At 52.8% G+C, this 14392-nt stretch overlaps 1 protein-coding gene across 1 annotated transcript in view; it reads left to right on the plus strand.

Moving 5' to 3' along the window:
- The window catches only part of sipa1l1 (signal-induced proliferation-associated 1 like 1), a 57723-nt gene extending 43708 nt beyond the window's left edge, over positions 1 to 14015 (plus strand). The window contains 15 exon segments of the mRNA XM_084699747.1: positions 578 to 1157; positions 2826 to 3100; positions 3273 to 3557; positions 3724 to 3873; positions 4242 to 4265; positions 4267 to 4370; positions 8333 to 8430; positions 8775 to 9232; positions 9360 to 9551; positions 9907 to 10072; positions 10288 to 10510; positions 10717 to 10866; positions 11003 to 11111; positions 11509 to 11587; positions 12062 to 14015. Coding sequence (XP_084555873.1) covers positions 578 to 1157; positions 2826 to 3100; positions 3273 to 3557; positions 3724 to 3873; positions 4242 to 4265; positions 4267 to 4370; positions 8333 to 8430; positions 8775 to 9232; positions 9360 to 9551; positions 9907 to 10072; positions 10288 to 10510; positions 10717 to 10866; positions 11003 to 11111; positions 11509 to 11587; positions 12062 to 12205 — 3037 coding nt within the window. The 3' untranslated portion in view covers positions 12206 to 14015.
- The last annotated feature ends 377 nt before the right edge of the window (positions 14016 to 14392 follow it).

A 14392-nucleotide genomic window follows, 5' to 3' on the forward strand; every position in this document is an offset into this window, starting at 1 on the left:
CATACCAGACAGGGCAGACTGCTTGGGATGGTCATTCCAGGGCCTTAATAAACCCAAGGAGGAGAGGAGGGAGGACAAAATAAAGCAGGGGAAAGAGAGGGATGGGGATCAGTGGGAGCCCGAGAGAGAAGGCAGGAAGTGGAAAGCTGGGGGGAGCGGGAACCTGGTCTCACTCTGCCTCTTCCAGAGTCCCACTTAACTCATTTGTTAATACATTAGGTTTGCTGAGGAGAAATGAGGTTTGCACTGTATATGATTTGATTTACTTGATCTCATAACGTTCCGGAACCTTGCCAAGCCACAGAATCTCCAGCCACACCCTGTTTCATGCCCATGTAAAGGCCAAACGTCACACAATCCTACTGTTGTTTTAACCCGGTTCTGTCCCCTCTGCCTCTCTCTCTCTCTCTCTCTCTCTCTCTCTCTCTCTCTCTCTCTCTCTCTCTCTCTCTCTCTCTCTCTCTCTCTCTCTCTCTCTCTCTCTCTCTCTCTCTCTCTCTCTCTCTCTCTCTCTCTCTCTCTCTCTCTCTCTCTCTCTCTCTCTCTCTCTCTCTCTCTCTCTCCCCCCCCTCTGCAGCGTGGCAGTCACCCGTTCCCGTGACGTCCCCGCCTTCGGTCCTCCCATCCCCGAGGGCGTCACCTTCCCCAAGTCCTCGGTGTTCCGGGACTTCCTGCTGGCCAAGGTCATCAACGCCGAGAGCGCCGCCCACAAATCGCACAAGTTCCGCGCCATGGCAACGCGGACCCGGCAGGAGTACTTGAGGGACCTGGCGGAGCGACACACCACCAGCACGCCCATCGACCCTTCCGGAAAGTTCCCCTTCATATCGCTGGCTCACAAGAGGAAGGAGAAAAGCCGTCCTTACGCGGGGGCGGAGCTCCGCAGCCTGGGCGCCATCACGTGGGCGGTCCACGCGGAGGATCACGGGGCGGGCGGGGAGCTGGAAGCGCTATTGGCCATCTCGAACGACTTCCTCATCCTATTGGACCAGGAAGCCAAAGCGGTGGTGTTTAACTGTGCCACGAAGGACGTGATTGGCTGGACCCTGGGGAGCCCCGCCTCCATGCGGATCTTCTATGAGAGAGGGGAGAGTGTGTCTCTGAGGAGCGTCAGCAACAACACAGAGGACTTCAGAGAGGTGGTTAAACGCCTGGAGGTGAGCTGTCTCACAAACACACACACACCACAAATTGTTCTCAGAGCTCCTACACACTCACTCACAGACACATGCGCCACATACTGATGTTCCCACAACTTCTGCTGTACAAACACACACATAAACTATCCAGGAAATTGCATTCCATCTGGGAAGAGAGACAGAGACTTGGAAGATGCTTATGAAACACTGCGGATGCGGCCTCATTCTGATGATCGATGTTCCACTCATTTTCCTTTATTGTTCCATCTTAACAAATGCGTTGTTGATGATATCTTACTGCTGGTGAACACAACAAGCAGACAAGGAGGAATGGAGGGAGGGAGGGAGGGAGGGAGGGAGGGAGGGAGGGAGGGAGGGAGGGAGGGAGGGAGGGAGGGAGGGAGGGAGGGAGGGAGGGAGGGAGGGAGGGAGGGAGGGAGGGAGGGAGGGAGGGAGGGAGGGAGGGAGGGAGGGAGGGAGGGAGGGAGGGAGGGAGGGAGGGAGGGAGGGAGGGAGGGAGGGAGGGAGGGAGGGAGGGAGGGAGGGAGGGAGGCTGCTCGTTCATAATTGCCCCAGAACGCGTACAAGTATCGCTGAATCTATAACTGTTTCCATGGTAACTAGTTGGAAAAAAACATTACCTTATATAATCATGAATGGTTTTCGATGCCTCTCCTTTCTCCAGCCGCCCACTGGCATGTGTATGCATGTGTTTTCCTCTTGACTCAAACCTGCCTGAGCTTCTCCATCACATTCTGCAGCCGACACAGAAACACATACTAGCACACACAGGTCCTGTCTGGACCCTCTCTGCACCATGTCTGGATCATGTCTGGATCTTCTCGGGGCGTGAGGAACAAGCCTACTTTCAGGTCACATGTCAGGAAGCTGACGCTGATCTCCAGTCAGCTCAACCACAGAGGAAGGAAGAAGCCTTGAGCAAGTCAGGAACTACTTAGTCACTATGTAAACACACACACGCTAGCTAGCTAACACACACACACACACACAACGAGAGAGCATTGAGACTCTCCACACTGACCCGGCCAGACAAGACGTTCAACCCAAGTGTGTGTGTGTGTCTCTCTCTGTGTGTGTGTGTGTCTCTTGTGTGTGTGTGTCTCTGTGTGTGTGTGTGTGTGTGTGTCTCTGTGTGTCAGCAGAACCACTCATCAGCGTCCCATTCTGGGGAAGGGTTAGGGTGAAGGTGAAGGGGAGTGTGTTGAAGTGGCACTAAACCTGGGACACAGTGCTGGGAGGATTTCATCTGTGTGTGTGTGTGTGTGTGTGTGTGTGTGTCCTGCCTGTCTGCCTAGTCAGTCTGCCTGTCTGCCTGACGATGGCTGATGGCTTAGGCCGAAACGCGTCTGTGAATATAATGGTCAAAATAAGCAATGAGACAAGCTTGAGAGTGCGTTTTTTTCTACTTTAAGTGCCTAGTTAGATATCCTACCAGACACGGTCTAGTCGACACATCTAATCATGTCTACTGAAGCTTTCTACACAGTAAGCAGGCCTGGCCTCTCAGACTCACGTTAATACTGGAGCTCCTCGTCATCATATCAAACCACAAACACTCTGCCCTGACATTATAACAAGACCCCACCACAAAATGACTCTTCACTTTTATATCTCCCTCTATCCGCCCCTCCCTCCACTCATCCATCCCTCCCTCCATCTCCCCAGTTCCTAACGAAGGGCTGCGAGACCTCAGAGATGACTCTGAGGCGTAACGCGCTGGGCCAGCTGGGTTTCCATGTCAACTACGAGGGCATCGTGGCGGAGGTGGAGCCCTACGGCTACGCCTGGCAGGCAGGGCTCCGGCAGGGCAGCCGATTGGTGGAGATCTGCAAGGTCGCTGTGGCGACCCTGACCCACGAGCAGATGATCGACCTGCTGAGGACGTCGGTGACGGTGCGGGTGGTGATCATCCCTCCGCACGAGGACGCCACGCCACGCAGGTGTGTGTGTGTGTATTTGGTGGTGATCTGTCATATTTGCTTGTAAAATGAATCGGTGCTCTCTTTCTCTCTCGTCTCTCTGCCTCCATCTCACCTCGCTCCCTCCACCTGTTTCCTCTCTTTCTCTCCCTCTTCCTCCTGCCCCCCCCCCCCCCCCCCCCCCCACACACAGGGGCTGCTCTGAGCTCTTCCGTGTCCCCGTGGTGGAGTACAAGGGCAGCGGGGAGAGCGGCTCGTTTGAGTACAAGTTCCCCTTCCGCAGCAACAACAACAAGTGGCAGCGCACGTCCAGCAGCCCCCAGCAGTCCTTGACGGCCTCCCCCCAGCCCCACACCCCCAACCGGGCCGTCAGCCTGGGCAGCTCTGTGGGGAAGACCCTGTCAGCCGAGAGGCCCGAGAGGAACACAGCCATCCCCCGCAGTGTCAGCAGTGACGGGAGGCCCCTGGACACAAAGAGGTCGGCCCCTGGAGTCCCCCCTGGATCCCCAAATAATTCCACAATAGTTTTTTTTTTTTTTTTTTTTTTTTTTATCCCTTTCTGCTGTTTTATGGCAAATACACATACATATATGCCCAAGCTCTCTTCCACTCTCCTCCCTTCTCCTCCTCCTCTCCTCCTCCAGGATGTCTCCAGGCAGTGAGAACTATGCCCTGGCCTCGTCGCTGGCTCTGGGCCGCTCGCCTCACAACCGCAGCTCTCCCAGCAGCCTCTCCTGCTCTACTGACGCCTCCGCTGGCTCCGCACACTGGAGACAGAAATCCATGCCTGAGGCGTAAGTCCAAGACGTGTGTTGATGTGTGTGTGTGTGTGTTTGGTTGTGTTTGTACGTGTGTGTGCGTGTGTGCGTGTGTGCGCGTGCATGTTATCTACAGCACACTGACAGCAGCCTTAGAGGAAGTCACGCACGCTCTTCATGACTAGGTGTTCAGGAAGCTTCCCCCACGCAGCTGCTGCTAAACTCTCTCATTTAGGATTCACTTCATTTTCATGTCAAACTGACTTTTTTTCTTTCTTTCTCTCTTACTGTCATTTCAATCACACTGCAATGGCAAACACATGCTGAGCAGATGAGAAGCTGCATATCCTTGAATAGTGTACGTAGGCGAGCCTTTAATAAGACTGTGTGTGTGTGTGTTTCAGATTCAGCGGCAGCCGCCACCCCCCTCTCTGCAGAGCGGCAGGGTACCGGAGAGGGCGGGACAAGTGGCAAGTCCACTCCCAATTGGCAGAGGATGGAGGAAGGGGGCGGAGCTGAAAGAAGCTCTACAGGTAATTAATATAATAATGATAAACCTTTAATGACATGGCCAAGTCTTGACATACAGTGTGCGGTTTTTAACAAGACCAAATCAAAGTAGTTATTTGTAGCATCTGTAATTGTGATGCATTATCATGCTGTAGTGCAGACATGGTTTGAATGCCTGGTTACCTCCTCTGAGGCAGAACAGCGTTTAAATTGCCTTGGTTACGTTAAGCCTTACAACTGGTGCTTTTGAAGTGTAGCTTTAGCACGGAACAGCACACAGGCAACACACTCCCACACAGATTCAGAGACAGGGAGAGGGGAGGGGAAGAGAGGGGAGGGGGGAGAAGAATGTGTTTGAAAAAGAGAACGGAAGACATAGTATGGCCTTGCCTGTCCTCCCACATGTTGAAGCGTACATTCCGTGTGTGTGTGTGGGGTGTGTGTGTGTGTGTGTGTGTTGAAGCATACATTCTGAGTGTGTGCGAGTATGTTGTAGCGTAAAGTGTGTGTTGTAGTATATATTCTGTGTGTGTGTGTGACAGTGTGTTTCTGTTGCTCTTTCCTGTGTTGTGGCTCTTGGCATCGAGTCTTGCAACACTGACAACACTGCTACACTCCTCCCTCATCTCTCCATCAATCCTCCTCATCCTCCCAGCTGCGTGACTGTCATCACACACTCACACACACACCCTGCGCATACATCACCCCCCTCTCCACCCTCTCTGCTTCCAAGGTTCAATTGAAAATAATAAAAACCAGAAATACCTCTTTCCTGTCTGTACAGTTGTGTAACCCCTTCTTTGTGTGCCACCCTCTCTGTCTGTCTTTCCCTCTCTCTTTCCCTCTCTCTCTTTCCCTCTCTCTCTCTCTCTTTCCCTCTCTCTCTTTCCCTCATTCTCTCTGTCTCTCTCTTTATTTCCCTCTCTCTTTCCATTTCTCTCTTTCCCTCTCTCTCTCTCTTTCCCTCATTCTCTCTGTCTCTCTCTGTCTCTCTCTTTATTTCCCTCTCTCTTTCCATTTCTCTCTCCATCTCTCTGTCTCTCTCCTTCGCTCTCCCCTTCTCTCTATCAATCTCTCTCTCTTTCCCCCTCTCTCTCTATCAATCAATGTCTCTCTCACCTTCCAACCTCCCTCCCTTCCTTCTCCAGCATATCCCTTGTTTCCCAAGGTCGAAATCTTCCATGACTCACTCCACCTTTTATGGTTCAGCTCAATTCTGCTGCTCGAGGTTAGAAGAAACCTCCATCCACGTTTCTGCCTACCTCTCTGGCCTCTCCTGCCTCGGTCGGCCCTTTTAAGCCCTGCATTCTGGACCTCACAAACCTACAGAGCCTCGTTTTCTGCCCAGTGCTGATGGAGTCCCTCCCCCTGTCTCACCACAGTCCTGGCTAGAAATACCCACCATCATATATCGTGGTTCCCCTGGTCATAAGGAGCTTCCCACACAGCCTGGCCCAGTTCAGCCTGGCCCCGCCCAGTTCAGCCCCACCTAGTCCAGTTCAGTCCATTCTCTCTGTGGTTTCTCTCTGTCTCTTTCTTCTACCGAATGTCTTTCTCTTTGTCCTTTTCCCCTGCCTTTCTCTACTTCTCTCTCTCTTCTCACCTCTTGACCCCTCTGCAATACAACCATATCTCTAGTCTCTGGCCTTTCACTCGGCTGTCCAGAAATAACATGAGTCATACAGCGGCCGTCCGCCACACACACTCACACACACACACACACACACACTCACACTAACTCACACTCACTAACTCACTCACTCACACACACTCCCCACTACCCTGGGGTCATTCTCCAAATACAGTGTATTTTCATTAGTGCGTTAGCGCAAACCCATTTTAACGGCGTCCATTTTTTAATCGCAAGTTTTAACATTCTTTTTGGCCAAGCAAACTTTCGAGTTTTTTTTACATGCTGTTGCAACAACTACTGACATTAGAAAGAGTAGTCGGCTAACGTTACGTTTTGAGTGGACGCCGAAATGGATGCCAACAAAATTCTGAATGGAACATTTACTTTGAAAAAGTTGCCAAATGGTTCCATTGACAAGACTCCGAATTCTCCGCCCCCTTGTCAAAGCCAGGCGATTGCAATGTTGTTTTCAATTAAATTAAATAAATATTTGCACTAAGCAATCCGATCCACTTTTCCATGTTGATAAGGGCATCAAAATGAGAAAAATAATGGGACAAAAAGAAATTAATGGACATTTAGAATACATACCAAATGTGCGATTAGTCGCGAGAACTATGACATTGATGCGATTAATCTCGATTAAATCTTTTAATCGTTTGACAGCACTAATTTTCATACTGTACAATGAATACAAACACTCACTGTGCTTACACACACACATTCTCCTTTTCTTTCCCATGAACTTCACACCAGTAATCAGTATTAGAGGTGTTGAAATTAATCAAATAATCGATGCATCGCAATGCGGACATGGACAATGCTGCATCGATGCAGTAAACACCAACAGTAAACAGTTTTCTCATTCTACCAACAGCCTGGGAAGCACGAACTGGAAACATTGCATGCGATATGCAAAGCCTGTCACACCAAAATTAAATACGTTGGGAACACTACCAACTTTAGGAATCACGTTAGCCGTTTCCATCCAGAGTTGCTAGCAACAACACCTGCCGTGGAAAATGCAAACTCTGGGCCAGCAACTCCGAGGATTGATAAAACTCTGTTTTTAACACTGCTATTAATGCTGTCTGTTCAGACTTGTTAAATAAAAAAGATTGTTTCTATCTTACTACTTGTATGTTTGGATGAAAACAACCATATGAAGTCAAATAGAAAACGGTGTCAAGTCAAATACCCTATATGGCTTTAATAGAAACATTTATTTGACGCATCCTGATGTATCGAGTAATCAAATCATATCGCTGACGTGAGAATCGAATCTGGAGATCAGTGAAGATTCACCCTCTAGTCGGTAAGCAGGGTTCAGCTCACCTGTGTGTCTTTAACATGCTATAGAGGCCCTGTCTTGTGTTCCTGACTGCCTGCTTCTGAAGAGCAGAGTCTAAGAGGCTTATCCAGAGACTTAAAGCTGTAACAGATGCTTTCGTCCGAAATGATGTCGAGTTTGGGGGAGATTTGCACCTGCCACCTCTTGACCTCCAGTCAAGACGTGCCTGAACCTCTACGCTGGCCACCTGCCGTCCGCGAGGCCCTCCTCCAGCCTGCCAGGCCTGGACACAGTCTACTGTCTCTGGGAGGGGCAGAAACACAGAGATCACACACACGCACACTTTAATTAGTGCCTGAGCTCCAACGGTTCTGTACAAAAAGACAGAACGACATATACGGCAGACCGTGGTGGGGTAAATATGGTGGGAATCAATTCACTTCAGGCTGATGTTCTCACCTCCCTGCTGTCTCTCCTCCCCCCCCCCCCACATATGAATACACACACAAGGACACACACACACAAGGACACACACACATGCTGCCATCTCTCCCCTTGGGTCCACGGCTCTCTAATTGCCTCTTCTGTCTATTTTTGTGTGCTTGTTGTTGCATAACATCTCTGCAATGACCCAGCAGTCTCATGACACTCCCAGGTGCATTCCAGGGACACACTACTTCCTGTCAGGGACGCGCAGTTATACACACACCCTCCGGACACTTGTCCGGAGACTGATTTGTGTGGAGGCAGTTTCCAGGCTAAAAAAGACACGCTCCTGCGCTTCAAACAGTTGTTATTCACTTAAATTGGTCGTTCTGTTGGAGCGGTTTGGCTGGACATGGTGGGAAGTGATGCGCTACGCAGGAAGTGATGCGCTTCGTGGGGTTTTATCTGTGCCGAACATTTCGTTGTGTTTGAGTGTCAACATGTCGTGTGTTTGTGTATCGTGAAGGATGTGTCGTGTGGGATGTACCTAGAGGGATCTGGTGGCTTCCTGTGTGTGTCTCTCTCGCTGTGTGTGTCTCGCTGTGTCTCTCTAGCTGTGTGTGTCTGTGTTTCAGACGCGCCCATGTCCAAGCCCGGCCCCGGCTACTCCGGAGCTCCACGCATCCAGAGGCAGGAGCAGGTCATCCACCTGTCCCCCAAGAAGGGCAGCCAGGTGAGCTTCAGCCGCTAGGCTCTTCTGCTGCCCTCCCCTACCTCAGACCAGCTTGGCTACTACTGGACCTGTACTGTCCCGCTCATGACACGTGTGTCAGCTGACGTGTCCAGCCTCGTCCACGCCTCCCTCCCTCTGACTTCACCCACAATTCTCTTTAACTACAGTATCTTTAGTAAGTGAGGCTGCTAACTAAACAGGGCCTCCCTCCCTCCCTTTCCCCTCCCCCCTCCCTCCCTCCCACCTCTCTCCCTCTCTCCTCCTCCTTCCTCCCTCCTTTCCTCCCTCTCCCTCTTTCCCTCTCTCCCTCTCTCCCTCCTCCCTCCCTCCCTCCTCTCCCCCAGTCTGACGGTCTGTACTCGGGCCACTCCAGCAGCAACACCCTGTCCAGCACAGCCTCCAGCGGGGGCCACAGCGACAGCGACAAGTGGTACGATCTGGGGGCGGGGGGCCCGGGGGACCGGCCCGACACGGAGCCCAACGGCCTGGGAGGGGGCTACCTCCAGGGGGCCTCGGCCGACAGTGGCATCGACACCAGCTCCTACGGAGCGTCTCACTCCCACGGCAGCTCCAGCTCCCTGCTGCCCCCGGGGGGCCGTGAGGCCCGCGAGAGGACCCCGTCCCCCTGGCACAGCCCCACCGAGGGGGGCCGCAGGGTGCTGGAGAGGTCTGCAGCCACCGCCGAGTCCCCGGGTCCCCCGGGGGAGAGGGGAGGCGAGGGGAAGGCCCGCAGCCCCCCCACACACCTGCTGGTGAGGGACAGCAGCACCTACAGTCTGAGCGATGCCGGCTCCCACTCCAGGTACGCTCCTCTCACAGTCCAGCACGGTCTAGCCACGACCTTTAGGTCCCATGGGGCATCTGTAAAGCCCCATCTTGATGTCATCATCCCTGGAGCTGACCTGGTCTCCCCTCTCTCCGCCCCCCAGCTCCCGACACTCCGGCCACAACTCCCCCCGGGACGAGTCCTCGTCCTCGGCCACCTCGCCCTCGTCCCAGTCCTTCGTCTCCCCCGGGCCCAAGACTTTCTACCCCCGCCAGGGCGCTACTTCCAAGTACCTGATTGGCTGGAGGAAGCCAGGCTCCACCATCAACTCCGTCGACTTCGGAGACACGAGGAAGTAAGCATGCTGCCGTGTAGAGCTCTCCTGTTTTCCACAGAGGCTGGGAATCTCAACTGTCTCCTTCTGACTTAGTTGTGCTTCTTAACATCCTAAGAGGTGCTTTAATACTAGTCTAACCACTGAATTACTGTTATAACTTTCCTCTTGATTTTCGTCTGAACTTTCTATTGTGCTCTGCTGGTATGCCACTTTGGATTAAAGCGTCCAATAAGTAAATGGTTGTTTTTACTACTCTATCGCCACCCGGTGGTTGGTTGATGTTGCGAGAGCGATCGTCATCCCGCCTGATCATCATCATCACTCTGCTGTATTAACTGAATCCCTGTCTGTGTCTGTGTGTGTGTGTGAGCAGGAAGTCTCCAGGGGAGGGGGGTGGAGAGGGCAGCCCGTCCCAGACCAGGCCCTCTCTGAGGGACATGCACTCCCCCCAGCCCCACGCCAAGTCCACCATGGAGGACGACTCCCGCAGGCACCACGCCCCCGACAGCCCCCCTCACCCCCGCAGACACAAGGACAAGGTAGCTCCTCCTCCGCCTCGCCGCCACACAGGGAGCCCCTGGTAGCCAGGCAGGATGGGAACAGCTCCAAAACCTTTTTATAGTTATTTGTGGAAATAAAAAAAGTCAAAATTGTTGTGCTGTGACTTTGTCCTCATGTTTTATAACTCTTTAATTCTTAACTCTTTTCACTGTATGTACATGATCTTACCCTTACTCCCCTCCCCCCTCCCTAGTCCTCCTCATCGGGCAAGCCCCCCAGTCGTCGCTCGCTCCACAGGACCCTGTCAGACGAGAGTATCTACCGGGGCCAGCGTCTGCCCAGCCTGGGGGACTCCATGCTGGAGCAGGCCCTGGGCAGCGACGTGCTGTTCAGCTGCTCCACCGTTCCGCGCTCCCCCACCACCCGCGGCGTGCCCCTCCGACGGCCCTCCTACAAGCTGGGGGTCAAGCTGCACGGTGAGGGAGCCCACCGCCACCACGCCCTGGAGGTGTTTAGCTGACATGTCCACCAGGGGCGGGACATGAAAGCCAAAACGAAAGCTTGTAATCTACGGCTCCGCGGAAGAGCGTTTAACGTCTGGTTACGTCTCTGCTGCCCCCTGCTGGTGGAGAGCGTGCAGGACGGCCTCGGCTCTGACCCGCTCCTCCCGTGTGCTCCCCAGGTGACCTGTCTGCGTCCGACACGTCATTGGCTGAAATGGCAGAGAGGCACCGGGGGCCCCTCCCCCAGGAGCTGATGCCCCTCCCCCCCAGTGAGAGGGACAGCCCCCTGGACTGGACCCTCCTGGTGGATGTGGCCAACACCTTTGAAAGTGAGAGAGGAGCTGGTTAGTCTGAACACTGTCGAGTGGGGGGGGGGGGGTGGAGGGGGGGGGGGGTGGAGGGGGGGTGGGTGGGTGAGGGTAGTGTGAGTGTTAAGCCCCTCCCTGTCTGTCTGTCTCTCTCCAGTCCAGCGGGGGTTTGTGTTCAGCGACTCCAACCACAGAGGCAGTGGAGCCTCCAGCCCCCAGCAGCACATAGAGCTGCAGCCCGCCCCTGTGTCCAGGCCCTCCTCAAGGTGACACACACACACTGTACACACACACACACACACTGTACACACACACACACTGTACACACACTGTACACACACACGCATAGAGCTGCAGCCCGCCCCTGTGTCCAGGCCCTCCTCAAGGTGACACACACACTGTACACACACACACTGTACACACACTGATACATACATATTTTACACTTACACACACACATATATTGTACACATGCACGCATTCACATGCTAACACACACACACACACACACTTACTGTACACACTCTAACCCACTCACACGTTCATGTACACTTACTGTAATACAAATCATAGAGTGATGCATCAGTGTGTGTTCCAGCTGGATTAGATAGTTTCTATGTGTGACTTGTGAAACAGAGAGTAAACGTGTGTGTTGTGCTGCAGTGAGGGTCATGTGGGTCTGGAGAGGAAGGTGACCAAACTGGAGGCCATGGTCAAGATGCTGCAAGACGATCTGAAGAAGGTGACAGCTCACACACACACACACACCTAGATACACACGCCTAGGTACACACTTACACACACACTCACTCACACATGCTTTTTGCCAGGCCATCTTTGTAAATAAGAATTTTGTTCTTAAATGATTCTGCCTGGTTGAATAAAGGTTAAATCAAAAATAAATAATAATAAAACATACTTACATTTAGTCATTTAGCAGACGCTCTTATCCAGAGCGACTTACAGTAAGTACAGGGACATTCCCTCGAGGCAAGTAGAGTGAAGTGCCTTGCCCAAGGACACAACCTAATTTTGTACGAACCGGCAATCGAACCGGCAACCTTCTGATTAATAGCCCGTCTCCCTAACCGCTCAGCCATCTGACCCCCTCTCCCCACATACTTAGATACATTATCACATATCCACACACATACTCACACTTGGAAACAAAAAAACTGGGATTTACTGACACACACACACACACTGCCCCCTGCAGGAGAGAGAGGAGAAGAGCAGGCTGCAGGTCCAGATCAAGAGGCTGTGGGAGGACAACCAGCGACTGCAGGACGAGTCCCAGAGCTCGGCCGCCAAGCTCAAGAAGTTCACCGAGTGGGTCTTCAACACCATCGACATGAACTGAGGCTCACACACACACACACACACCCTGAGGAGAGGAGAGGGAGGAGAGAGGAACTGTTTTTGTTCTCTACCCATCACGCCAGGGTCTGTTTCCCCATTCATTAACAGCCGCCATGTCCTGCTTCACCTGAAGGACTAGTTCAAACACATCCTTCCTTCCTGCCCCGAGGGAAGATTCCCCCTCTGTCACACCCGACACCAGAGAGACCAATCAGGAAAAGCCTCCCTACCACAGCCTTGAGGGTGTGATCTACCCCGAAACACTGCCCTGCGACACTCCCTCCTCCCTCCACCCCCCTCCTCTCTCCCCCCTTCCTCTCTGTTCCCTCCTCCCCCTCCCTCCCCAAGCCCTCCCCCTCGCTCTGAAGTGTCAGAGCCACCCTCTCCTCAAGACGTGAGGATGGCGGAGGGAGGGAGGGAGGGATGGTCGAGGGAGGAAGGGATGGTGGAGGGAGGGAGGGATGGTGGAGGGAGGAAGGGATGGTGGAGGAGGGGACGGCCTCTCTGTTTCTCTGTCTGTAATCCAGCTCGCCGAGGATGCACTCTTCGAAAGGCACAACTGAAAAGGTGAACTGTAAAGATTTTAAACAGCTCTCCACAACTACACCTGTCTCACCTGTTTGCTCACTGGTCCCCACACTTGAGTCTGCGAAGGCAGACAGACAGACGTATGAGCAGCCAGACCAACGCAGACAGACAGGTTTAGACAAGGGACAAGGCCAGCATCCCCAGAACCAGACAGGAATGCTGAGAGACATTCCTCCATCATCCACGGGAAGCAGCACGGCATCCTGCTCGATTGCCATGGGAACAGACGAGAGCTGGTCCAGAGGAGGGTCATCCCACTGTACATACCACACGTTCACCAACCACCTCACTCTACATTCCGCCCTAATGAGGGACTGTTGGGCTTGTATTCACCCTGAGCAGAGCTACATCTGCAGGTAGTCCTGGACTTCAGAAGGAGGTCTGGGCTTGTACTGGATCATGTCCTCCCTCCAGGGGAATGTCCTGGGGGTGTAGTCTCCCCCCACCTCCCCCCCCACCTCTCTCTCCTCCAGAGGGACGTCCTGGGGGCGTGGTCTCCCCCCACCTCCCCCCCCCCCTCCAGAGGGACGTCCTGGGGGCGTGGTCTCCCCCCACCTCCCTCCCCTCCAGAGGGACGTCCTGGGGGCGTGGTCTCCCCCCACCTCCCCCCCCTCCAGAGGGATGTCCTGGGGGCGTGGTCTCCCCCCACCTCCCCCCCCCCCTCCAGAGGGACGTCCTGGGGGCGTGGTCTCCCCTGCTGCTCCCAGACACAGCGTCCTCCAGCTGGGTAGACTGCAGCAGAAGCTTCTCTCGAACACCCATTCCTCCAGCATTCAAAGACTACCCACAATTCACTGCTGGTGCTTTGTGACACCCTGGCCGAAACCTTTGACGACAGGTTCCGTTTCATGTTTGGGTCCAGCGCTCGGCAGAGATTCTACAGTTGACATCAAGAATAGATTGATCAACCCAAACGTTGTCTTTAAAGCAATAGGAAGGACAGTATTTGAGCCAGACTTCCCCCCTCTGTTAAACACACCTTGGATGGCCGAAGGACTAATGTTTCAACCATCTTACATCTTAGCAATCAAACTTCTTCAGGTTTTGGTACGACCCTCTGAAGAACAAGGAGCACTATTCCTGACCCTGTTAACCCAGCATCTCAAGGAACGTTGATACAGAACTGATTGAACATTGAAGTCATTCTCGGGGGACTTTTTCCAATTTATTTATTTTCTTGTATTATAAATCAATAAATAAGTTGTTCTATGCGTACAGTACAACTGACGTCAGTGTTTAGTTTATCTAGAAGGATCATTCCTATTATTTAAATGGCTTTCTTTCCATTCTAACTTAAGCCTGATATGGTTTTTATTAATATCTTGTGTTGTGGTGCCCAAGCCTGCTATTGTGTTGCTTTCAGTGCCATCTTGTGGTCAAATATGAAGATGACATTCTTAAAAAAAAAAAAAAACATTCAAAGAACTGTGCATTCACTGTGTAATACAAAAAAATATCCTGCACTCAGCAGGAACCCATGTTTAAGCCCAGGCTAATCGATTAGCCGGCCTGCAATAGTGGACTGTGCTCTGTGTGTTCTCTGAAAGTGTTGAAAGGTGCGAGAACGTGATTGATGACTCCGTTGCCTGTGATCTTCATC

This window comes from Hypomesus nipponensis, chromosome 6, assembly GCF_054491055.1.
Source record: "Hypomesus nipponensis isolate SF chromosome 6, ASM5449105v1, whole genome shotgun sequence".
NCBI classification, from domain to species: domain Eukaryota; kingdom Metazoa; phylum Chordata; class Actinopteri; order Osmeriformes; family Osmeridae; genus Hypomesus; species Hypomesus nipponensis.